The sequence below is a fragment of the Gadus macrocephalus genome, chromosome 4, assembly GCF_031168955.1.
Source record: "Gadus macrocephalus chromosome 4, ASM3116895v1".
Classification (NCBI taxonomy): Eukaryota; Metazoa; Chordata; class Actinopteri; order Gadiformes; family Gadidae; genus Gadus; species Gadus macrocephalus.
This window is the reverse complement of record NC_082385.1, coordinates 10,593,187-10,618,677: the sequence shown is the minus strand read 5'-3', so window position 1 is coordinate 10,618,677 and position 25,491 is coordinate 10,593,187. Positions and strand designations below refer to the sequence as shown.

The window sequence follows — 25,491 nt, the reverse complement described above, 5'->3', positions numbered from 1 at the left end:
CAGCTCCTTGGTGACTGGCTAAGACTGGCTGAGGTTAAGGTGGTAAAGAGCGCAGAGCGAGGCGTGGCAGTGAAAAGTGCAGTGATGTGACGGTCATTACAGAAGCAACAGGCTTCCAGCATGCTAATGAATGTGCCAATGTGGATGGAGGGGGGGCGGGATCTTCAATAAAACGTTGACGACCATTTGTTTAATATGAACACAGAATTGTGTTCATTATGAAATGACAGATGTATCCTTATTTAATAAGAGAAGTACCCTTATCAGTGACAAAATTAGGTTTAATAGTATTTTGCATGTGCATATTAAGAGGCCCATCTGTCACAAATTAGGTTGAATGAATGCTGTACTTAATGTTGAGAATTTATTATAACCGTTATTTCTGTAAAAAATATCATTGATGAAGAAATGAACACAAAATTGAGAAAGCTCGTGCTTGTAAAAGCGAAAAATACAATACGAAACTATAAAAAAAAAAAGATAACGAAGAACTCACTGTAAAACCAGTCAATTATAAATCACACAGCTCAAATAGTAAAAAACATCAAGGTGACAGAATGTTGCATCAGACACACAAGGTTACCCATTGTGCAAGATAACAATAGAATCACTCAAAACAGGCAATACCACCGCTATAACTCACTGAGATGGGAAGTAATGCTTCCCTTTCCTACGCCCTGGGATGTGGGTCAATATGTACGGTCGCTTTTTCGGGATCATAAGGAAACACCAAACCAAACAACACACCCCCGTCGTGTTGCACCGACACATCCCCTGATGTGACGGCTGTGACCTTGTGAAAGGTTGCGTTGCGGCGGCTCCGTATGAATTATTAGGCATCGTTCATCCCCATGCTGTGTCCAGGTCAGCCCTCCACCCCCCCGGGGGAGGGGGCCGGAGTGAGGGCGGTAGGTCAGGGACGGAGAGCAGATGTTGGACGACATCGCTCGCCGTTTGCTCTTCCTCCTCCTCCTCCTCCTCTTCCTCCGCCGCCGCTCTGTAGGGAGAACACAAGGGAAAAGGGGTTGAGGCGTGGCTAATTGTGTGGAGGAGTCAACGTTAGCCACGCTCGGCCGTGACTGATGAAGTACTGAGGGCCACTGGTGCCAGCTCCTACCCGCCGCTGCTCTGGGCGGGTCTCCTCTTCTGCCGCTTCGCCAGCCATTCCTCCGCGCCCCCCGCCGCCGAGCCCCTGTACTGGGGGTCTTCTCTGCGGCTCCTTTCGTCTAAAAACAGACAGGGGGAAAAAAATGAGTCACTCTCCTCCATTACGTAAGAGAATTGCTTCAAGAAGGGTACCTGTTTTCAGGATCAAACCATTGCTTCTTAATGCTGATTATACTAGTAGCATTTAGCGTGAGTGGGACTGCCACAGATGTAAACAATAACAATAAAGCACTTTAATCTTTGTGAAAAGACATTTTGTAAATAACTTATATGGAGATTCACTGTTGTGTTGTCCATAAAAATTCTGTACAGACATTAATTCCAAAAGGTGAAAGTGCTATATTGTCCTTGTTGGCATTCAGGCACGCTCAAGCAAAATGCTCTTTGGCACAACAAAGTTATTATACTGGTGACTGCTGTTTTAATGAAGCCAGGAGAGACTGTTACAATGGTATTATCACCAAGACCGGCATTGACCTTTAAAGCAAATACTCTGTTCCATTTATATTTGTCCAATAAAGGGTTAGGGTTAAGCATATAACACAGCAAAAACACCTTTTGTATACACCATGAAGAATTTAAATGAAATATTAAATCATCATTTTATTGTGATATACTGGCAACATATGGTGGAATAATGCCATACCCAACAAGCCCAACATAATGACTGCAGCCTTGAAGTAGCCTGGTGAACAGCACCACCTTGTGGTTCTAACTCACCTTCAATCTGCATTCTTAGCTGTTCCATCTCTTCTTCGGACATGTGGGAAAATCGGCAACTGGGGCCAAAGCCACAATTTCCTAATGTAGAGGTAAAGATGTTACTAAAAATAACTTTGTCACATAAATCCCAAAGTTTAACATTATTTTTTTTATTTTGATCCTACCTGTCTGTAGAAACTTCCTGCATGGTTTCTTTGCTTGCTCGTCCTGTAGGATGGCTGCAGTGTCTTATTTTAAAAAGGTCATGAACGACAAAGATAACAGAGGTTAACATCTACAGACGCTTGAAGTTATGCCAGTAAAATCCTAAAAATAAACAAAATGTGAAAATTGTGATTCTTCCTACCTCTAAAATGATCGAACCAAGCCTTCTTGGATCTGTGGTGCTGAACACCGAAGAGGTGTTTTTTCCGGTTGTGCATGTTGTCCTGAAAGGATCGGTCACAGTAGTCGCAGTAATACCGCCTCCCCATGGTTCAACTTCTAGGATTTAAAAGATAATTATAATAAATATGAATTATAATAAAACTAAGTCATAATAGCAACACACCGATTCAGCAGGTTAAGTTCTGACAAGCAGTTCAATATCTCAACAGCTTAAAACGTCTAATAATAACTATTATACTATGGTGTATATATATGCGCTGGTGCAAATCGTTGCTCAAAACATGTCCGTGTTTCCCTAACCCTGTCTCAAGACACCGTCTCTGCAGGGATCCCACAGCAAGTCATCAAACACACATGTTAGTCAATCAAATGAAACAAAAGAGACTTGACCTGATTGGCATGGCTGTAAAGCTAAACAACTCATTTGGTACCCAAAAGCTCAAGGGCCGATTTAGACGAATTCAGTCCGACAACAGTAGAAAGAGTCAACTCTGAAATCAGGCCTTAATCAATGTCCATATTGCAATACACAACTGATCAATGGTTTATCAAGGGTCAGGCTGAAAGGTTTCTATCACAATAACGCGTGCATACTGGTGCATGCCTAGCGTAGCCTAGCACTCAAACTATGCCACCAAACTGTTAGCTCTATAAACACACAGAGAATAATTGACTGATTGATGAACATATCAGCATATGATCCTACAAAGACACAGAATATGGGAGAATTAAACTTTACCTTCAGTTGTGTTGTTATCTCAACGGGAAGTGACGTCTTTCGTCAGTGACGTCATTTCCATGTTTTGCAACATAGAACAAATGACTGATATATATATATATATATTTTAATATTTTTTTTTTAAGTATTGGTCCTATTTAAAGACTTACGTACATCTAATAAGAAATACGAATAGGAAAAAAAAATCACATTTTGTGGGAATCGTATTTTCTTTTTCATGCATCCCATTTACGCAACATAAACATCCAGCGGAATTGAACCTTATGGGCTTCCGCTTTCCCTGAGACTCTCTACTCTGATCTCAACATGGCGCTGGCAAAGACCGTCTACAGCCTGCTGTTCCGGAGGACGTCCACCTTCGCTGTCACTATCATAGTGGGAGCAGTGTTTTTCGAACGCATCTTCGACCAAGGTGGTGATGCTGTGTTTGAGCAGTTGAACCGGGGGGTGAGTGTGGTCGTTAAGCAGCTAATGCCTCATAACCTGACCTTCCATGTAGAGGACGAACGGACGCTAGCTTTAGATTAACATGCAGGTAGCTAGCTACATCACTGCAGATAACGCAAAGTAACGGCAATCTATATGTCTCACCATGTGTATTGGTTAAAGGCACACTTGCAAAGGAGGTCTGTAAAGTTTATTATGGTCGCTTTGTTTCAGAAACTCTGGAACCACATCAAACACAAATACGAGGTGAAGGAGGAGTAAGATGTCCTGCTACTGCAAAGAAGCCCTGCTCATCTCTAATGCTCCATCCTATCACGCATCTCTTCCCTGATTATGTGGACAATGTTGGGACGGTCCTGTACTGGACGGCTGCGACCCACCTGGCTGAAGTTTTATAGACTGGGCAGAACAAAACCCAGATGGATTCACTGGGCCGGTCAACTTGTCCGCTCTTCTGTCATAGTTTGTCTCGCTTTCCCTTATCCCTAATCGTTTCCATGACTTGTTAAATTAAACACACTTGTAAATCTAAGATCGTGTAATGGTTTTATTCATAATGAGTATAGGAGCAGACCATATTACTGTTTTTCAGGACATGACTTTTTGATTGAAATACAAACTTATACAACACATATGTATGAGTTAACAAACGAGTACAACTAAGGCAATCATAGTGTTTGAGGAAGCATGTAATGGTTAAGAATAAAATACATTTGTTTTATTTAACATGGCAAGATATCTTAACATAAGCGTTACAATTGCATGTTACCTGGTCAAATAGGCCATCAACAAAGTAGGCAGAAGAAAAGACTGAGCAGTTGTTGCACCAGAATATTATTGAATATGTAAAACCTTCATTCCCCACAATAGATTCTTAAGTAATCTTGGCTGTGAAACAATCATGTTGATTTTAATTTAACCAACCTTTTAATGAGGTTTAACATCCATCTATCAGTGCAGCTGTCTCTGAAAGAGTTTATGCAAGTACCACACATCAAAACAAAACAAAAAAAATACACTGATCCTTAAACTCTACGACATCCAACCAAGCAGGTCGTATGTACGGCATATGTTGTACACTAATGTGACAAATCTGCACAACAATTCAGTATTGCTCTAGTTTATCAAACCCTTTTGAAGTTTGGCTTCATATGGTACATTTTAAAACATTTGTCGAAACTTTGCTTTGGTAAAACTAAAGAAATATGGAATTGATAATGATTTTTATTAAATTTTAAAATAAAATTACGACTACATTTCCCTAATATAAGGCCAATAGTGTTTCCAAAACATTGTTGGTACAGATTCTATAATACCAGGGTCAAGGTATGAAGCACTGCGTTGCCTTGCTTTCCCTGCAATAAAATCCAACGTGTCAGAATATTCATATATTTATAACAGTATATTTCTGACTTTTAGGATTATTGATTTCTTGGTATTGATCAAATGCAGTGATATTGCCTCGTCTTTATTAATTTGCATTGATTTTGGAATATATATGTCCTTCCTGAGGATTCTTTATTTGTACTGGCTTTTTCGTCGTGGTCTTCGGATGTGTGGGAGTACCTTTTCGTACATTCCGCAAGCCCTCCTTCCCTGGGCTGTCAGCCTTCCTCGGCAGCGAATCTCCATTATGTGGACTCCTCGTTGTCAGAACCGGAGAACTTCTCATGGAGCCTACCTGGGCCCCCGCCTGGCTTGGTTGCTTCCTCTTGTTCCGTGCCGATGGCTGAGACGACCTGCCGCTCTCCTGTCCGCTCTCGAGGTTGTTCTTCTTCAGAACCAGGTTCTTCGGCTGGGGGTTCATGCCGCGTGGTGGAACAACTTCACAGTTGGATTCTGCGCCCTCTGGATGTTTTCCAGACAATGTTTTGGACGCCGCAGGTTCTCCGTCCGTATGTCTTATCTGCCTCAAAACGCTCTGCACCGCCCTGCAAATGGGCTCTAGTGGGAGAAACCCAGACGGGCTTCTCGTGGAGGTGCTTTGCTCCACCAGGGTCTCCTGCTCCTCCACACTCAGAGTCACAGTAGAGGGGACCGACCCTGTACCCGTTCTCCTCTCAGTACTCTTTGTGCCGAGTGGAACGCTGTCCGCCTGGATCTTTGGTTTCGGACTCATGGATTGGTGGATCCAAGATCCCCTGGGCTTTGTGGACGGGTCCGGAGGCCTGGGTTTAACCCTTCCTGCAGCAATGATTTTTGTGTTTTCTTTAAGAGGGTCGGTCGCGCCATCACCTTCTTGTTGGGCTGGCGGGGGTACGGAGCACCCCAACGAGGGTCCGCCAGGGGGTGCACAGCCCAAACGGGGAGGGTTCTTGGTCACAGTGTGGTAGGTCAGTTCCCTGGGGTCGTCTAAACATGGCTCTGTTATCGTAGGGCTGACCTCGTAGACGTGATCCGTCTGGGCTTCCAGCTCATCGTCCTCAGACAACAACAATGTGGTCTCTGTTCTGTTGAATCGCTCTGCGTTTGATTTGCTCTCCTTGGCGGTTTCTGAAAGAGGCATTGAGAGAGCAGAATAACACGGACATTAAAACATTCACCATTGAGAAAAAGTATCAAACTAACAATCCGTAGGTGGAGTGGGGGCACTGCTGTTCTCAATTTAGCTAGTTATGCGACTTAGTAACTTGACTTTAAATGATTGAAAGTCAAACCCTCAAAACCATTTTCTTTTTTTATTAATAACACAAATATATTATTTATTTTGTTAAATCGTACAAGTTTGCCGGACTGAATATCTTTAATTGCCCCTCTAGAATAAGAAACCTAACCTTGTCCGGACATGAGAGATGTTATTTACTTGATTATGATATGCATTCTTGTGTCCCACAGGGTCCACACTTGAGCAGTCTGTATCATTTTAATTGTTGTTTAGTTGCAGCTCAACTTGCCCGAAAAAACCTAATGGCTGAGAATTCGGCGTCTTGGACACGATGCTTCCTGATGAAGTGGCGATTATTTCCTTCCACTGTAAACAATCACTTCCCGCAATTTAAGATAATTCAGGTCAAGAGTTCATTGCTTTAATTAAAAGACAGGATATCAGTTTTTAGGCCAATTTTATCTTAAGAGTAGTATACTTAAATGAGCTGAGTTAAGTAAAGAGTAAAAAACCAGAACGCCTATAAAATGTTGAACCAATAAAGGCAGCGAACAAGCAAGTCTTTTACAGGCTTACCATGCGGGCTGGAGCAGACAGGGCTGTTTTCTGTGGTCTCCATCGAGTAGCGTGATCCTCTTGAGGAACAGGAAGGGGTTGGCTGCTCCCCTGTAGACGGGGAGGGGGTCTCGATGAAACTGCAGTCTAACGTGTTTTCAGGGTCATGGTGGGATACTGTAAAACATGAGTGTATGTTATAGTCATTCCATATACATATCGTTCCATATACATATCATCTTCTGCTCAACAAGCCGCCAGACATACAAAGCTTACAATAAAAAAGCCAGCAAGAAATATCACTACTTTCCCACTATTACAAATCAATAATTCCTTTCCATATATATTCTATATACTGTCATATATGATTTTTGGTGATTATTTTGAAAAATATAATTACAATTAATGAAGTTAGTATTCATTTAGTAAGAGTGTTACAACTATTACTGCTCTACAGAAAAGCTTAATCTTCCTGTTCCCTTCTCTATGCCTAGTGGAGGAAAGAACTGCAGTTTGAGGTAATTTTGCTACTTCCTGTTAATGGTCCACAGGGGCCCTTGTTGGAATGTGTGTGTGTTTGAAATGACTGAATGGGTATACATAAGTGGGACTGTTGCTTTTGGGAAAAAATTATTTAGGTGAGATTTTTTCCAACCTGGTAAGTTAAATGATACCTGTTCTGAATGTTAGATATTATCAAGTACAATTGCTTCATTTTGCAACATTGGCCATTGCATATCTTAACAGTTTTCATGAAAACATTGTTATTGGACTACCGTTTAAGTTTAAACCTGAAACGACACCCGTTCATGGTAAAACCCATGTCCATACAATGAACAGCTAGCATGAAAACAGTGTACCGTCATTGGACAGCTGTTGAAGGTAAAACCTGTATCCTTACCAAGAACATTGGGCAGCTTCTGTCTTCGCAGTGGAACCCGAGGCAGCTTATAACTTATCCTTGTGAATCCACCAAAGAGGCTTTGTTTGGCTTTATTCTCATGGCTGCTTCAACAGAAACCAGACAAAACCACTTAATTTAAACTTTGTATAAGTGATAAGACAAACAACTGACAAATACTTGATAACATCATTCCTGTGGTCCTACTTAGTCAATATTGTCTTACCTGTCGATGTATACATGTCTGCGCAGCAACCCCCAGCAGAGCAGGCACAGCAGCAGTAAGAGCAGCAGGCAGAACAGCAGCCCAGCGGCCACTAAGCCCATTCTCTGGTTCCTTTCTGGAGGACCAAGCGTCGGAAGGCTCCATTCAAGATAATGCATCACGCTCATCGTAAAAAAAAAAACAGTCTGTGTAGTCATTTCAAATGGGAAAATGGGAATTAAAAGAGGGAAGGTACACTTACTTAGGTTGCATTTTCCCGACACTGGATCGCAGTCGTTGTCATAACAGGAGCATGTTTGGTTACAGTTTACGCCGTATTGACCAGCAGAACAGCTCGCGTTACAACTGTAAGGACAAAGCACAGAATAAAATACATGGTTTATTATTGAATATGTTAGTTCCATGCACGTCATTAATCCAATGAGTATGTTAATAAATATGTTCATGTATCCCTAATGAATCAGTTCAGCCTTATAATACTTTAGTACAAGCCTGATAATCATCCTGATTTTCTGTGGAAGGAGAGGCGATTCAGAAGCTATAACCTGGCCCCTCTAATTCTCTGATCATTGGATAACTCACAACGCTCCATGGAAGCCGGGGTCACAGACGCAGTCTCCCGTCACAAAGTGGCATGTGCCATTGAAGCAGTCCTGGCACTCGCTGACACAGTTGTCCCCATATGTTGCATTGGGGCACTTGATCTCACACCTGTGGATACAAAAAGATTCAAATAGTTGACGCATCTGTTGACAGGTAAGATTAAATATTGGTTATCATAATAAGACCTTGTTGTTGCTATCATAAAAGTTCACTTTATTGTGTTGACATAATCATTTTAGACTAAAAAAGTTTTGATTAAAGGTGCTGTTGGTAAGAATTGAGAGAGAAAAGAATAGAGAGCAGTAAAGAATGAAATGGTGCAAGATTGTGAAACTAAACCTCCCAGAAAATCCCCTCCCTCTCTGCTGTCTCCCTTTCTCCACCATTGACAAATGTTGCTTTTCATGTACCGGAAGAGATGCCCTGATTGGTCAGGAATGGGCCGGGAACAGTTTAAAATCTTAATTGTCTCATATAAATGTAGGACCAGCCAACTTGAAAGCGATATTCTCACAGCGTATTTGCCAATTGCTGACGGATGGCAATGCCATTACTTAAATAAAAAATACACTCAGATTATAGCTCTTGAACCTCCTTCCCTACTGCGCCTTTAAAGAAGTTTATGTAAGAAGTCATGGTTATTCTTGTACCTCTCTCCTATCCAGCCGGGATTGCAGTGAGGACATGTGCCATCCATGCGGTTGCAGAAGTGTCCGTCTTTGCACGCCGGACACACCTCTTGGCAGTTTTCTCCAAAAAAGCCGTTGGCACACTTCTCGTCACACCTCGTGCCGTTCCAGCCCCGGTCGCAGGTTACACAGAGACCCTCTGTTACCTTGCAGGGCTGCTGGCCTTTACAGTGGCCACACCTACAGACAGACAGCCGCATTCACAGCCACACAGATGTGGGACTTTGGAAAAACATAGGGGGATACATACTGCTGCTACCGCTTATGCTGAACACAGTGAGGAATAGACAAAGATTGGCCACTCAAAGGTGTTCACACATTATGGGATGGAGTGTACAAACCCACCACACCACAAAGGGAATTTCATTGCTATAAAGACAATGGACCCTATGTGGGCAACGCATTATGCCAACTTTCTCTAACTTGAGGACAACACTTAGGTCCACCTACTTGTTCCTGCAGTTCTGCCCATATGAGCCCGCCGGGCACGGCTCCCTGCAGTGCTTCCCCCGGAACCCCGGCCTGCAGGCACAAGAGCCGTCGGCCTGGCTACAGCGTCCTTGGAAGCAAAGGCACGTGCGCTCGCACTGCCCGCCCCACCGCCGCTCATCACACTGGCAGCGGCCCGTGAGCTGCTCGCAGGGTGAGCCGCTACACGCGCAGTGGACGTCGCAGGCGCGGCCGTACCACCCGGCGTTGCAGTGGCACCGGCCCGAGGCCAGGTCGCACTGCGAGTCCCCGCTACAGGCGCAGGCCTCGGAGCACTGCGGGCCCCAGAAGCCCGGCCGGCACGTGCACACGCCGGTGCCCTGGTCGCAGGTGCCCTGACGGCAGCGGCAGGACAGCTGGCAGCGGGCGCCCCATCGGTCAGGCTGGCAGGTGCAGGCCCCGGTCACGTCGTCACAGCGGCCGTAGGGATGGCAGGGGCAACTGCCCTTGCAGTCGGGGCCCCAGAACTGGGCAGGGCATTCTGTGAGGACATGGGGAGGAGGTGTCCATGACATGAGTTTCGAGTCAATATTTTTTTTCAATGATAATGTCATGTATGAAAACAGAAATACAGTGTGATCCTCTATTGAATGATTGAAGAAACAACCGAAACCCAAAAATAATCATTTCAAAACTGTTCTATGTCTACATCCCAGGTTGTAGCCCCATATCCACTCCCCCCTGTCTGAGATTTAACACAACTGGGTGGGAACTTTGAGAATGCTTGCGATTAACCGTTTTTGAGCCAGGCCATAATGGGTACAATAATGCCTACGCTACGTATATGATTGTCAAACAAAGAAACATAAGCTTGGCAATTACATTGACATGCATTTAAAGTTGCAATCCAGACTCCAAACAGAGCTAATGAGTCATGTTAAGTCTAAAGCAAATACAATTTGTAGAAGACAATCTTCAACAAGGAGGACCAACGTGAATGAATAAAATGAAAAGATAAAATATATTCTTCTCACTCGTATCACAAGTAGCTCCAAAGTAACCATGGCGACAGCGGCATTCATTGGGACGCACACAGACTTCATTCTCCACGCAGGTGAAATTTCCTTCACATATTGCTGAAATACCAATACTTATGACGTCATTAAAGGAAGGCGAAGAATAACAAGCAACAATTACAAATCGCATCGGAATAACCCATGTGTTATGGCCGTTTGATGTTGAGCCTACCCGCTGAGCATTCGTCTGCCACATGTCTCCAACCACTGCAGCACTGGAAATGTCCAGGACTGTGGAGACATGTTCAGGTATCAATATTTTTCATTAACTAATTTCTTTACTTGCCGCTGAGCGTCATGTTTACACTTATAAAGTTATACTGGAAAGGACGACAGAATTATAAACATCTTTAGCCTGCATATGGATGCTGGCGCAGGAGCCGTCAGCTGAATTGTCAAAATCCTTCATACAGCCCTAAGAAAAAACAGAGATACATAAGACTTTTAATCAGGTTAAATATAATAAAAAGAAATACTCACATGTACTCACAGACATTTCTACCCTTGGGATTGAGCTCTCCGTGACACCGAGTGAGACATAACAGAGCGCACGCAACATACAACGCTGTTCTGACGGCCCGCGTCTCCATCATCATATCACAGCATCATTCATACACACATGTAGCCTCTATAGGACGATGTGAATATAGATCAAAGCTGGTCAAAGATATGTTAAACAGTCCTACATCAATCCAGGGTTAACGCCAGAACTTTTCAATGCTGGGGGGTACTTTCTGCCCTATCTCCTCCCTACTCGGACAGAACGTCCAATAGAAGCTGGAGGCGGCGTTAGGTTGGACACTATGGAGATGAGTGGGATAATATAGGATAGTAGACTCTATTCACAGTACCTTTTCAACAATGTTTACATCTGAATCACTTGTGAAGAATGCGAACGGTTTGAAACGTGTGTTGTTGTGATTGAAGACTGATCATTTCACAACGCATAATGATAGGCCTAGGCCTACGACACCCCTGTTGTGTGTCTTCGAAACGGTGAATATAGTGATTTAAAGTAAAGGTAGAGTCATGCTCTGACAGCAGGTCATAGCCACAAGAATGTTTACCCCGAATGTTTTAATGTTTACCCCGATCCCCCTAATTATAGTAAATAATTTATAAAATGTAGACTTGTGTCTGTGAAGACCATGTATATTAATATGTGGCTCTAAAGAGAGAATTAGTGGGTATTCATCTTTTTTTTTCTGGCACATTTGAGCATCGGTGTTATTCATGTTCATCGATCTTAACCGAATCAAAAAAGTATGGATTTACACACACAGAAGTCCTACCGCAAAATTATTGTTTATAGTGATGTATTACTACCACCTAGTGGAATAAATTAGAGAAGTTGCTAGAAATGGGCTTGGTAGTAATTGCGTAATTATCTTTAAGAGAGTTGAGTGGGAACTCTGAGCTAGGAAAGCTGAGATTGAACTTGGCCACAATAGATACAAGATCATTATGTAAAGCCAAAAATAATGGAAAATAAGTAAAATGCATCTAAAGTTGTAATGTAAGCAACTGTTGACTCCTAACATAGCTAAATCTGATCAAGCCAGTAAAATAAAAAGTAAATAAAAAATGCTAACCCAACTCAGACTATTTTAATTGGGAGAAAAGTTGGTTGAAGACATGCCAAATAGACATCACTCAAAAGATACTGACGGCACACAAAAAGTCACTTTGTTCCCCAACACCTCTGTGATCTAGAGACCAGTAAAATCCACCCATTACCTACTCATGATGAAGCAGATACAGCCCCCTATAAATCAAATGGAATGATGGAATACACCTTACGTAAAAACAAGTAAATACAGACTGTTTATTTACAGAAATATACATAAGTGACAGCAACCGTACGAATAACAACTGTACGAAAATGCCAAATACGGATATAAATAAAGTTGGTGCATCCTGAGAGAATGCGTTACAGTGAATTTTACATGAGGAAGAAACTAGGCCAGTAAACATGTAGCATGTACACAATTAATGAATACGCTTAAAGAGCGGCAATACATGTGTTTGGAAAACTGTGTTTGGCGAGAGAGGGAAAACTCCCTTCCATTGAGTTTTTTTAATGTAAGCAAGTGAATTGGAAGCATCGATTGCCACATCAGAGAGCTGCTAGGCTATGCAATGACCGGCATCAGCATTGCTACATTACAAAAATATACATACATTGCTATCATTCAATTTAATTTGATATTGAGTTAGTCCCATTATCCTTTGGGCAATTGAATAATAAACAGGGTATTGTTTTTCCTTATTGTTTCTTATTTATACAAACTTGAAGCGAGGACTTGCTTGTACTGCTTTTGAGTAACATTTCTAAAAATCTCTGTCAAGGGTTACCTTTTATTTTCTGTATAGTTTTGGTATCTTTAACAATGTTCACTGAACTATTGAAGAAAATCTTTTAAACAAGAAAACAACTGTAATAATTGAGCTGTAACGCTGTAAGAGCAGATCATAAATGAGCAAGCTGTGTTAGTAGCTGCATCGTGGTCCGTTATCATGAACAATGCTTAGGATAGCATCTACTCATTGACTGTTTTTTGATTGACCTAACTCAAACACAGGACACCAAACCAGTGCTGGTTGGCAACATGCGAACACAACGACGTGTGTTATGCTCCGAATCTCAAAAGGGCAGTGGCCGATCGCTTGGTCAGTTGACGCGGCAGGCTCGGATCATGAGGAACTGCAGCAGGATGAAGAGTGGTGAGACGATGAGGCCGAACCAGAGGTCCCTGGCCTGCTCCTGCTCCGCCAGCTTCTGACACAGCAGCACCTCACACACCAGCTTCAGGCTGAGCACCGTCAGCACCCAGAGCAGCCGCAGCACCGCCAGCCGCTTCTCGTTCTCCTGGTACAGGCGGATGGACACGATGGCCGTGAAGTAGGTGCTGAGGCCGTCGGCGGCGAACAGCGGCACAAACACCAGCCACCAGCTTAGCGTCGGTGTGAACATGTCCGCCCGCAGCGCCACCAGTACGCTGAAGACCAGGATGGCTGCCAGGTGGAGGAAGAGTTCAAAGGTGGCGAAGCCCAACCATTGCACCAGCTCTCTGAGGGAGAACAGCATTGTGGCTTGGGGTTTTTATGAGTCTAGATACCGGTGTGGATGAAGAGTGAAAGCAGGGGCCAGATTGGCTGAGGCCAAGTCAGGGGCTGGTGTGTCAGTCCAGACTCCGGTTAATTGGGAATGACAGCAGACACGTTGGACGGCAAGGCACTGGAAGTAGCAGAGGAGTCTAGGTTACATCTTTGAGTCTGGTAGGCGAAGAGGGGCCGGAGGTTGGCTGCAGAACCAGGCCAATACAGAATCCGTCAGTACCTCCATAGGCCTTGGGCCTAAAGCAAAAGACAGCAAAAGAATAATGACCTATTTAGATTGCAAAGATTTACCTAAAACGCAAGACAGCTGACATTACTCTACGTAGAACACATATTTAGCCAGGTTAACATGCGAGCCATGTCCACACACTCCTTACTACAGCATAATCATAAGGGGAAGTACGAACGCTTCTACATCAGAATGACATATAGTCATGTAATGTTGGATATCCCATCAAGCTGGTCTCCAGAGAGGCTAAGTAACAGTTGATTAATACAACTCAGCACTACAGTTCCTTTATGCAACTCAACACTACAGTTCATTACGTTAATACAGCTCAACACTACAGTGCTAGGACCCAGCCAAGTGAACTGACGTTGAGCAATGAAACGTATTCAATTAAAGTTTCAAAATCAATGTCAGTAGGGTTTATAGTGCAGTAAATCGTTATGATGTTGCATTGCTTTTTACCTGCGTTTTGTCCATTTATGTGGTAGCTAAAATATGACTTACGCTGGTGAGCTGTCTACTACTCGTCGTCAGTACACTCTCGCGAGATCTTAACTCACTACACTTCCTACGGTGGCCGCAAGCTGCCGCATAAACTAGAAAACTGGAGCAAGGAAGGAAGGAAGGAAGAATCCGGTAGAACACTTTTCAAGGGTAGGCACACTTTTCTGCTTAATTAAGCCTAAATATAAGTCACCTTTGTATGCACACGTTATTTCAGCATTTGGTAGGAGTTTTACAATATAGAGTATGATTAATTATGACAATAAAATCAATACATACTGCGGAAATTGTTACTGTATTTGTATTTATCTAGTGCTGTATTTCCCTGTGAGTCATGTAATAACAAGGTAATACTCTGAAAGCCCTTCACAAGTTTTTTTCTAAACTTGGATCTTTTAAAAAAGATTTACATTTGATTATATTGTAGATGGTTTTTTAAACTATGCAATAGTCCTTATTTTAGTCAATATTTATGTTTATTGAGACGGTAAAACGTAATGCACCAACCCTCCTTCAAGAATTATGTTGTTATATATTAGTCAATATTTACATTTATTGAGACGTTAACACCTAATTCTCCAACCCTCTTCAAGAATAACGTTGTTATATATGTACAGTTATTATTATTATATCGGGACACATGGTGTTCCTATTTGGGACAGTCTGGTCGCAACCTGTTTTGGATAGGCATTATCCCGCGTGGTTGAGCCGGTTTCACGGTTACTTGGTGATACCAGAACAGAAACCCGTGGACACAATGTGCTATGCCTACACTGCAAGGTATGTCAATGCCTTATTTTTTGGTTAACTCTTTGTTCTTTTTTATTTTCCAGCCGATATCTAAAATGCAGACGCCAGTCGAGTCTGTGCTCCACAGTGGTTATTTTCACCCAACACTGAGATACTGGCAGTCATGTGCAGCAGATTTAAGACCTGAAAACCTCATCTACCCAATCTTCATAACGTAAATATTTATTTTTAGAATATAATTCAATTGTATCAAGATAATTTGTCTACATAGAACCATCATCAAAGTTGGGAAAACATAAAAGGAAAGTCGTTTATGGATAAACTTTCATTGGAGATGTGACCAAGTTGTAATTTTTCTAAAATGCCTTTTCTTTCACAGAGACAGTGAAGATGCAGTAGAGCCCATTTCAAGCCTTCCAGGTCAAGCCAGGTAAGGGTCGTAAACATAAGGAAAATTATAATAAATATGATCCTTCTTTTGAAACATAAACATAAAAATGAAGACTTCAATTGGGTTCACGTGTAGAAGGATTTGTCGAGTGTCATGTTGATTATTATCACCAACATTACACTGCGTTACATGATTAACAAAGACCTTACCTTAATCAGTAAAATTGACTTGAAAACACAACAGATGTAATTTTATTGTTATGAGAAGCCCCGTAGTCGAAGTCTGTTGTGTTTAGATAAAAACAGTCAAGGGTGGACCCAAAGCCAACTACTAGAGCTGAACGCAGATAAGAGGGGAATCCGTTAGGTCAATTTGCATCTACAACTTCCTCCCTTTATCTCCATGTTGTGTCTTTTGGATTCAGTCATCCATCTCAGCTTGGGAATATCTCTGGGAAAGGTTTTCAACCTTAACTGCATGATCACAATATGATATGATTCAGTCATCGTCAGAAGGGATCTATAAGCCTGAGCAAGTGGCCTTTTTCTATACTTAACATTACGGGATAAACCCAAATATAGTATGGTTGAATCAAAACGTCATCATTATTGATCAGCATTTTTCATACTGTATGTGTGATCTTCAATCCCCAGGTATGGTGTTAATAAGCTTGAGGGAATGCTGAAGCCTCTTGTAGCAAACGGCTTAAAATGCGTGCTGATATTTGGTGTGCCGGCAAAAATAGAAAAGGTAAGGACACCCTTACTGGGAATTGTGTTTATATCATTTTGATGGATACTATGGTTTGTAATTACTCATTACTTACTGCCTATGGACATTTTTTACATTGTTTTATTGTACATTATTAAATCATTAGGAGTCAAAGGTTTTCTGGTCAATGGATACATATGTAGGTGTTCAGTGTAATTCACAAAAAAGACATACATATTTGATTTAAAACAATATTGATTTTTGGCCCTGGATCGTCTCTTCATGTTTTTTGCACATAATCAAAGCTCATTGTGTGTGACCACTTGTTCTACCAGGATGACCGAGGATCTGGGGCAGACACGGACCAGACGCCAGCAGTGTTGGGCGTGAGGAAGATCCGCTCTCTGTTCCCCAATCTGCTGATCGCCTGCGATGTCTGTCTGTGTCCGTACACAGCGCACGGACACTGCGGTATGCGCACCCTCAATGTGTAGGGTTTTCTATTCTATGGACACAGCCGCTAACAACTGTCGCATGTGCTGCTGCTGTATTGATGAGTGTGGTGTATGATGTCGTTTCAGGTATTCTACGTGAGGACGGCACATTGGACAACGACGCGAGCTGCATACGTCTAGGGGAGGTGGCGGTAGCTTACGCCAAGGCTGGTCGGTACTCTCTAATATTACCACATGTGTTTCAGTTGAAGCATTACTAATGTCCATTCCTCTATCCCTGTGCGGAACATCTTCTCTTAATCAATGGTTTCATTCTGTGTTATGGTGATAACGGTTGCTAATTTATTCGGAAGGTAATTGAAAGATAATTGCAATACTTTATTGATTCTAAAGCATTCCAAATATTAACAGAATTTATGGCATATTAACATTGAAATGGGATGTCAATGAGGGACATGGCATAGACTGGGCCGAAAGGTTCTCTCCAAAAATAAATATATTTTACATGAGGATGTTAAAATGTATTAAATTTCTCTGAAATTTGGAGTTGCATTTAATTGCAATCGGGAAGCCATCAGATTATTAGGGTCAGATAATCTGACAATTATCTGACCCTATTCATGATATTGTAGAGATGACATCATTGCTGGGTATATGATTTCCTGTTTCGCTCTGATAGGCTGTAACATCATCGCCCCCTCTGACATGATGGATGGACGGGTGAGGGCTATCAAACAAGCACTGATGTCCAATGAAATGGGCAACAAGGTATGCTGGAGCAGGCACAAAATGTCTAACTTAAAATCACAAACTATTATTGTTATCTTATGTAATATACTATGTTGTTACACTTGACCACAGCTTTAAATTGTTTGAAATATTCAATATTCAGACGTCTAAAAGTTCGCAAAAAAACTTTTACAAAAGGAATATCACAAGTCGAAAATAACTAATAAATCATGGATCGAAAATGGATGACATAATTGTGTTTTTTTATTTGTTTAAGGTTTCAGTGCTGAGCTACAGTGCAAAGTTTGCTTCATGCTATTATGGCCCTTTCAGGTAAGTGTGCTACATTCCGAAATTCAAATAGCCTAAACCCAGCCTACAGTGAGGTTAATTTGTTGATGTGTGGCTTCATGCAGAGATGCTGCCCAGTCCAAGCCTGCATTTGGAGATAGACGCTGCTATCAGCTGCCCCCTGGTGCCAGGGGACTGGCATTGCGGGCTGTGGTAAGATCTAATGCAGAATTTTTGATCATGTATATTGTATGTTTTGTGCAAAGAATGACACATGACTGTGTGATGTTGTAATGGTTTAGGAGCGGGATGTGAGAGAAGGAGCTGATATGCTGATGGTCAAACCTGGACTCCCGTATTTGGACATTGTGAGAGAGGTCAAAGACAAGGTAATTGACTATTATTTGGACTGTGACTCAATTATGTTATTCAATTAATGCACAGACATACTTTGACTGGAGCTCACTCGATCAGATCAACTTGTTCTGTCTGATCTTGGGTTTTTCTGTTTACTTTCCAATAACGGAATGTAAATTGATTTGTCTAGGACCTTTCCTTGATGGGGGACTCCTCCCTTCTTTTCTGTGGTCCCTACTTCCAGGAAAACCAAACCTCCTTTAGGCTAGTCCTCAAACACTAGCCGTATAGATGAACATGCATGCTTCTGTCATACTTTTTGTCATTAAGGGGCAGGGCTATATGGCTGCTAACGGTTGCGTTTAATCCATTGAGGAACATTATTTAAGTACATATTTATATCTAATCCAATTATTATATATTCTTTCAAGACAAGATTAGGAATCGGATCAATCCATATCACTTCTATGTAACCGACTACTTTGCTTTCATCTAATTTCCTTTTCAACAAATATGTTTGTTGCTGTTTGGTTTTCCTTTATGGTTTCCAGGTGGAGCTAGCTGCTGGTTCGTGGTCGCCATGTTTTGTAACTTGTACTTGTTTTGTAACTTGTATTGACCTAAAGTGATCCAGCACTGTATGAATAATGCTTGAACTGACTGGTGTCTCCGCAGCACCCGAATCACCCGCTGGCGGTGTACAACGTGTCGGGGGAGTTCGCCATGCTGTGGCACGGGGCCCAGGCCGGGGCCTTCGACCTGAAGGCCGCCGTGATGGAGTCCATGACGGCCTTCCGCAGGGCAGGTGAGATCAGCTGTATGGTTTCACTAGGAACTCAATCTATCGGCCTACTGACTCACTAAGTAGATACTCAAACTGTTGGCCTACTCACGCTCAGTAGATACTCAAACTATAGGCCTACTCACTCTCAGTAGATACTCAAACTGGTAGCCTACCCTACTCACTCTCTCAGTAGATACTCAAACTGTAGTCCTACTCACTCTCTGAGTAGATACTCAAACTTTTGGCCTACTCACCTTCTCAGTAGATACTCAAACTGTAGGCCTACTCACTCTCTCAGTAGATACTCAAACTGTAGGCCTACTCACTCTCAGTATATACCCTTTGTCTCTGTCGGATGCGAGCTGCTAATTTTAAGCAAAATAACCAGACCAAAGGTCTTTTGAACTTGGTTTCATTCTGGCTGTGTTCTGTGGCAGGCGCTGACATCATCATCACCTACTACACACCTCAGCTGCTAGGATGGCTGAAAGAGTAAAGGCAAGAGAGATCGGACATGCGGCAGGACAATGTGGACCAAGAATTAAAGAATCCATTTTAAAAGAAGACAGAATGCATACCGTCAAATGGGAGGATTTTAAATATTTATCCTGCATTTAAAGCTGACGAAAAATATCCCGTACCAAAGTATTTTTAAAAAATAACCTTTGTTTTATGCCAAGTCATTGAGTGTTATATGAATGTATCTTGTTGTAGCCTCCTTGACTTCCAATAAAACGCAACAAAAGACAAACTTATTATGTTGTTGACCTGGTGATATCTTGTTCAATTGAATATGCTTTTTTTCCCTTTGGTTGTCTGAACTCCGGCAGAGAGGGTCCTTTTTCTGCAGGCATGGCAGGCCTTAGTATTTTTAAGGTCAAGAACTACATTTGGGATCGCTTGCTTGACTCATGCTGTTGTGTGGACATGAATGGCAAACTGTCAGTCTCACCAAGTTCCTAGAACTGACAACCCTAAAAAGTCCTGATTATCAAACTGAAGCTGTTCCAGGAAACACAGGATTTGTGTTTGGCGAGTATACGTTTGGGACTGACACAGGGGACTCTTGGCAGCCGCTCTGTATGGGGTCCTTTTAATTGTGATGGTGTGGCTTCATACAAACATTGGGGCCATGGTCTGAGATAGCCTCAATCAGCATCTTGTGGGCCAAATCCTGACCAGCAGCCATGTTATCTGGTTCCCCCATCCTCTCCAACTGCAACGAATAATGTTAACATAATTGAAAGAAAAAAATCGAATTATATTGGCATGTTACTTATTATGTGTTCAATATTTAAAACTGCCCTGCTATCATGGCCTACATTGATACTATTTCAGTGGAATTTCATCTGGGAGCTAACATGCCATCTGTGTTTATAACCCGATGCTGTGTATTCCCTATCCTAGGTTATCAATCATGCAAATAAACACTTTGAACAGTGTCTCATTGCTGGGTCAGTGTGTGTGTGTGTGTGTTGTCTGTGTGTTTTTATACACTGAATAGTGTGACATTGTGTAAGTGTGAGAGGCCTGGGTGTTGTCAGACCTCTACTCTTTCGTCCTGACCCAAAAATGATTTGCACTGTGGGATTTATTTTCCGTTTAAACTTTAAAGCAACGAACGAAACAGTGTTTCTTAACAACGCCGACAGGGGGCGCCTCTGCCGTGTGCCGCGAGGACCAGTTGTATGTGACGTATAGGGGGAGTGCGGAGGGTTGCTGTGATTTAAGTCCCAATCATCTGGATGGATGTTATCACTCTCAGAGGGAGACTCTGTTCAACATCAGCTCAAGAGCTGCTCCACAACAACAGAACGGATTTAGGGAATATATTAGCCCACACAAGGATGCTACCGGGATTAAAGCTAAAATGAGTTGGAATAGGGGTTGTTGGTTGTTGGCGGCTGACTTTATTACCATTTAAAAGAGAGTTGTTGGATATATACAGTGGGATATACTCACTTCAAAAGGTGAGCTCGTGGAGGGAAATCTCTTCACTCGAACTCTCGCGCGGAAAAAACAACCAATCCAAAACCATGAGATTAAAACACGAAATGGGATACTGTTTCTTAGTGGCAATGGTTTGCTTACCTTTTGCAAAAGGTCGAGCGCCGCCCCGGACTACTAACATAACCGTAGCCGTGATGCTTCCAGACAATTATCAAAAATACCCCTGGGCTCTGGCGAGAGTTTTCCCGGCGATACTCATGGCACGTGAGGACCTCCAGGAGAAGTACGGGCTCCTCGTGGGCCGCTCCATGAACATCCTAAACTTCAGCACGGAGGACCCGGTGGCGGGCTCCTGCGTGGAGAGCAAAGCGCAGGTAGTCGCCGTGGACGCCAAACTTTACATCCGTCCCGATGTGTTCATCGGACCGGGATGCGTGTACCCCCTCGCCTCGGTGGGGAGGTTCGCGTCTCACTGGAAGCTGCCGTTGATAACGGCCGGAGGCCCGGCGTACGGGTTCGATAAGCGGGAAGAGTACCGGACAATCATGCGCACCGGACCGTCGACCACCAAACTGGGAGAGTTCGCGAGCATGCTTCATTCCCACTTCAATTGGACTACTCGGGCGGTGGTGATCTTCCACGACCTGAGACAGGACGACCGACCCCACTACTTTCTCTCGGAGGGGATATTTCTAAATTTGAAATTTGAGTTGAACGTGACGATCGAAGCCCAGCCGTACCAGGCCCACAGCAAAGAGTACAAGGACCTCATCACCTGTATGAAGGAAAATGGAAGAAGTAAGTTCCTTATGTAATAGCGCCATACAATTAGCATCATGAGCTGGACACTTTTTATTTTGATGTGTGAGAAAAAAGAATAGCATTTAGTCCATGTCTTGTTGTTTTGACCCAGGAGGTTGTCAGATACTAAACCTACAATATCCTACAATACCCCCGCCCCCCCGGTTTCCCAGATGTTAAGCAGGGTCGACAGAAATAGATGCGGGGAATAGCCTACTTACAAGAGGAATGTTTAGGCTGTGGACAGTCTGTTGCTTTATTGGTGGAGGACCACCTGTGTTAAGAGGGGGTTATGCTTTCGTTGGCCACTCACTGTGTGTGTGTGTGTGTGTGTGTGTGTGTGTGTGTGTGTGTGTGTGTGTGTGTGTGTGTGTGTGTGTGTGTGTGTGTGTGTGTGTGTGTGTGTGTGTGTGTGTGTGTGTGTGTGTTTGATTGTGTGTGTGTGTGTGTGTGTGTGTGTGTGTGTGTGTGTGTGTGTGTGTGTGTGTGTGTGTGTGTGTGTGTGTGTGTGTGTGTGTGTGTGTGTGTGTGTGTGTGTGTGTGTGTGTGTGTGCGGGAAGGGGGTGGGGGGAGGATGCATCTCATGTGTGATCGATACACATGCCAGACATTTTGGAGAATAGAAAATGCATCAATGATTGAGCTACCGTTTGGACTTCAAAAATGCTCCTGTGTGCTGTGGCATTGCAATAAGCAGAAAGAAGACATAGGTCCATGGTCCAAACTGTTTTATTTAATGCAAATCAATAGCCTACACAAGCTTAAATCCAACATGGGGCTATTATATCGGTCGTTCATGCACTTAGGCCTAGGCAAATTAAGTATGGGGGATTAATATAACGATGTCGATATAACCTTCTTATATAGATCTATGTTTATTTGTGGGGTAACACATATAGACAATTTTTGGGCTGTTTAAATGTAACACAAATATAGTCCCGTATATTAATTGTGAATAATCAGGGTTTAGTCTCCGTGTCAAAATTAAAAGTCCTTAGAAATTTAGCTTACATGATTGTAGACTATCACACAAATGGGTGTTATTGCCAACTGTTATTGACTGTGTTTTTATCAAGCTAAATTATCGACATGTATTTTGTTCGCTCGTTAAACATTAACTAAATAAATCGAACGTCGCCTGTTTGGATAATGAAGCAATATAGCTTATGTTAACCATGGTCCATGGACAGGCACCAAACCTTTTCCTAGACCCTGTTAGAGTCCCCCCGGGGTCTCGGAGGGTAATGGTTTAGTCCGGACTTGTCCTGGCTCGGCATTCCGCCAATGCTGTCCCGTCAGATAACCCCGCGGCCCTCCTTACTTCTTGCGTCATCGATCGACAATGTCCACATGGGTGCCTTTTGTTTGGACCGGGGGTCTGAGGCTAACGAGAGGGTCAGGTTAGGTAGGCCCACACCTCTGGGGAATAACAGCCACTGTTCAGTTGGCAAATGTTTGAGAAGTCATTAAGTATTATCTTCATATATCTTTTGTTGATCTCTTCTTTTATGGTATTGGTATGGGACCAGCTCTTCTTAGTGGGATTTGTCACACTTAAGATGTTTGGAAAACGGTTGATACCTTGCAAAACTGAATGCAAAAATGGATCACTGTGTTGCATCTTGAAAAGTTCTGGGTTAATGTTAACAGAATATAATACACACAGCCTAGGTCTTGCCAGTATCTAAACCAAAGCACGTTTTATGTGCTTTGCATTACTATCGATAGTGTACCTCGATTGTTATTTGTACAGAAGCCTATGCTGCAGAATAATTATTACTGAATAGGATCTCAAGCATGTAAGCTTCCTTGAGAAAGAGTTAGCCATCAGCCAACATTGATTTTTAAAGCCAACAATGCTCTATTGGAAAAAACGACGGGGCAAGCTAATTGGTTTGCCTATTCAAGTGTTGTGTGCTGTTGAAAAGGGAACGGGTACAAATCTCAGGCCTTCACAATATGGGTATTGTGCAACGCATGTTGGTTGACATATGATAATTCAAAGAGCTGGCCAATGTGTGCTTTATGTTCCCATGTTGGTTGAAAATGACTGATTATTATTATTATGAGTCACTTAATGGTAAAGAATTCCTCTGGAATATTGGCACAGATTTGGTCCATCCATTTTTTAAATTGATTAACAAGCAGAAATACGATTCAAGAGTTACACATGTTTGGAGGGGGAAAAATGCAGTGTTAAACAATTGACACCAAAACAATTTGTTGTGGTGGTTGCTTCAGTCCCTGGTGCACCCTGAGCAGGTACCATGGCCCAGGAGCACAGGCAGAGCTTTTATCCCCCACTACTTCTGTGTGTTATTGCTGGTCTCCTCCCAGCAGTCAGCAGGGCCACTTGGAACGGGTTGAGTTATACGCTGGGGCAGATAGGAATCAGGGCCTCTGCGAGCACTCTGCGAGCTGCCGGTCTGGGGCTCACAACATGTGAGCACATTTTACCGGGAGAGCCTGGCAGCCGCCAATGCTGGCATATGCTGCGAGTGGAAATACTGCTTGTAGCCAGACTGGCCGGTCCAACTCCCACTGGGCAGAGGGAGAGTAGTTAGGATGTTGTGTGGTCATTAGAATGACTGCCTGACTGGAGGGCTGGGAAGAACCGTGTCTTTGAGCAAGCCTCCCTGCATCGTGTCAGTCATGTGTTGATGCTTGATTTGTTAATTTACATGATTACATGATTTAAGCGTAAATTAATGAAATGACGTTGGTAAACAACATGTTCCCGGTGCATTTCGGAATAGGAAATGAGTTGGACTGAGGTGCTATTCACGCCGGTGTTTCCTGGGGACACCAATACTACGAATAATAATAAATATCTTGAGATATAGCGTTTGCAGACAGTTTAATTGTTTGTGCCAAATAGGATTACTGAAAAACTGGCTCAAGTTCTGCATGTGTTTATGAAAAGGAGCTAGAGTTACTCAAAGATCACTGTTTAAGAGCGTGCCTTCAGCTGTTTACACAGAAGGTAAACAAGTTGCCACATATAGTTCTCAATTTACCAAATCAATTCTAAGTAGTACTAAACCGCATGATCCATTTAGAGGCAAGATACAGAATTATATAATGCTAATTAAACATAATAAGGATAAATAATGCTCAGTAATTGCCTGTTCAAAACTGTTTTTTTCCTTTAGTATATTCTGACCTGTTACACTCAAGCCCCCCCAATTGGCAAGTCTACAAATATTATAAATGTTTTAACATTTTAAGGGTTTGAAAAATGCCAAAGATAAATGTTGGTCCCAAAAGGTTATCATTTTAAAATGATACACAGATCCTGAAGCAAATATATTGGAACTTCTTAAACAGACTTTATTTTAAAGGGTCACAACTGTGATAGTGAAAGCCCACTTTTATTACCACCCTTCAGCAAGTTATCAAGTTATTACCAAGTTATTTCCTTATCTGATGTGGTATTAAAATCCTGCCATCTCTTGATTCCATCTACAGTTGTGTACATCTGTGGACCCCTGGACACGTTCCTGAGCATCATGAAGCTGTTTCAGAATGATATCCCCGACCCTGAGAACTACGCCATCTTCTACCTGGACGTGTTTGCAGAGAGTTTGACCGAACGCAAGCCCTGGAAAAACTCTGACCCGGACTGGACGGATGCCATTAAAGTCTTCAAGGTACAGTGCACCTGACCTGCCTCCACGCACGTTCTGAAACGTGTACTGTTGAAACGTGTACACACCCACACATGCATGCACACACAGGCACATGCACACAAGCACATACAAAAACATGCATGTGTGCTTTTGTATATGTGTGTAAAGTTTGTAAGAGTTAAGTCATAGTGAGTACTTACAAGCATGCCATAGAAAACAGAAATCCCACAATCCTTTGAGGCT

General features: G+C 42.7%; 6 protein-coding genes across 10 annotated transcripts in view; 3 read left to right on the top strand and 3 right to left on the bottom strand.

The window, feature by feature from the left end:
• Window positions 1-350: 350 nt before the first annotated feature.
• zmat5 (zinc finger, matrin-type 5) lies at window positions 351-3,171 on the bottom strand. Of its 2 annotated transcripts, none has more exons than XM_060050159.1 (6): window positions 3,017-3,171; window positions 2,237-2,373; window positions 2,055-2,117; window positions 1,888-1,968; window positions 1,118-1,226; window positions 351-997 (listed from the first exon to the last, which is right to left on the bottom strand). In XM_060050159.1, exons 2-6 carry the CDS (start codon window positions 2,361-2,363, stop codon window positions 844-846), a joined length of 534 nt encoding a protein of 177 aa, XP_059906142.1. In that variant the 5' UTR covers window positions 2,364-2,373; window positions 3,017-3,171; the 3' UTR covers window positions 351-843. The 2 variants fall into 2 exon arrangements, with proteins under 2 accessions (XP_059906142.1, XP_059906143.1); XM_060050160.1 differs by lacking the exon at window positions 3,017-3,171 and adding an exon at window positions 2,668-2,994.
• Window positions 3,172-3,284: 113 nt separating this feature from the next.
• Window positions 3,285-3,995, top strand: LOC132456018 (cytochrome b-c1 complex subunit 9). The gene is made up of 2 exons (XM_060050165.1): window positions 3,285-3,463; window positions 3,677-3,995. The coding sequence occupies exons 1-2, from the start codon at window positions 3,323-3,325 to the stop codon at window positions 3,722-3,724; spliced, it is 189 nt and encodes a 62-aa protein (XP_059906148.1). The 5' UTR covers window positions 3,285-3,322; the 3' UTR covers window positions 3,725-3,995.
• Window positions 3,996-4,363: 368 nt separating this feature from the next.
• On the bottom strand, window positions 4,364-11,597 carry LOC132456013 (scavenger receptor class F member 2-like). Of its 2 annotated transcripts, none has more exons than XM_060050154.1 (11): window positions 11,028-11,597; window positions 10,720-10,778; window positions 10,506-10,607; window positions 9,493-10,012; window positions 9,004-9,222; window positions 8,333-8,461; window positions 7,992-8,095; window positions 7,751-7,865; window positions 7,525-7,631; window positions 6,645-6,800; window positions 4,364-5,956 (listed from the first exon to the last, which is right to left on the bottom strand). In XM_060050154.1, the coding sequence occupies exons 1-11, from the start codon at window positions 11,141-11,143 to the stop codon at window positions 4,935-4,937; spliced, it is 2,649 nt and encodes an 882-aa protein (XP_059906137.1). In that variant the 5' UTR covers window positions 11,144-11,597; the 3' UTR covers window positions 4,364-4,934. The 2 variants fall into 2 exon arrangements, with proteins under 2 accessions (XP_059906137.1, XP_059906139.1); XM_060050156.1 differs by having other exon boundaries at window positions 7,525-7,628; window positions 11,028-11,520.
• A 755-nt stretch (window positions 11,598-12,352) lies between these two features.
• tmem203 (transmembrane protein 203) lies at window positions 12,353-14,457 on the bottom strand. 2 transcript variants are annotated; one of them, XM_060050162.1, is made up of 2 exons: window positions 14,359-14,457; window positions 12,353-13,904 (listed from the first exon to the last, which is right to left on the bottom strand). In XM_060050162.1, exon 2 carries the CDS (start codon window positions 13,633-13,635, stop codon window positions 13,219-13,221), a length of 417 nt encoding a protein of 138 aa, XP_059906145.1. In that variant the 5' UTR covers window positions 13,636-13,904; window positions 14,359-14,457; the 3' UTR covers window positions 12,353-13,218. The 2 variants fall into 2 exon arrangements, with proteins under 2 accessions (XP_059906145.1, XP_059906146.1); XM_060050163.1 differs by having other exon boundaries at window positions 14,401-14,454.
• On the top strand, window positions 14,453-19,623 carry alad (aminolevulinate dehydratase). Of its 2 annotated transcripts, none has more exons than XM_060050157.1 (12): window positions 14,453-14,550; window positions 15,237-15,364; window positions 15,530-15,580; window positions 16,195-16,291; window positions 16,588-16,723; window positions 16,834-16,917; window positions 17,387-17,475; window positions 17,714-17,769; window positions 17,853-17,940; window positions 18,030-18,116; window positions 18,760-18,889; window positions 19,306-19,623. In XM_060050157.1, the coding sequence occupies exons 2-12, from the start codon at window positions 15,246-15,248 to the stop codon at window positions 19,362-19,364; spliced, it is 996 nt and encodes a 331-aa protein (XP_059906140.1). In that variant the 5' UTR covers window positions 14,453-14,550; window positions 15,237-15,245; the 3' UTR covers window positions 19,365-19,623. The 2 variants fall into 2 exon arrangements, with proteins under 2 accessions (XP_059906140.1, XP_059906141.1); XM_060050158.1 differs by having other exon boundaries at window positions 14,458-14,550; window positions 15,234-15,364.
• Window positions 19,624-20,607: 984 nt separating this feature from the next.
• Window positions 20,608-25,491, top strand: part of npr2 (natriuretic peptide receptor 2) — a 41,303-nt gene continuing 36,419 nt past the window's right edge. Inside the window, exons 1-2 of the mRNA XM_060050153.1 lie at window positions 20,608-21,616; window positions 25,088-25,269. Of these exons, the coding sequence (XP_059906136.1) occupies window positions 20,905-21,616; window positions 25,088-25,269 (894 nt within the window). The 5' untranslated portion in view covers window positions 20,608-20,904. The remainder of the gene's footprint in view (window positions 21,617-25,087; window positions 25,270-25,491) is intronic.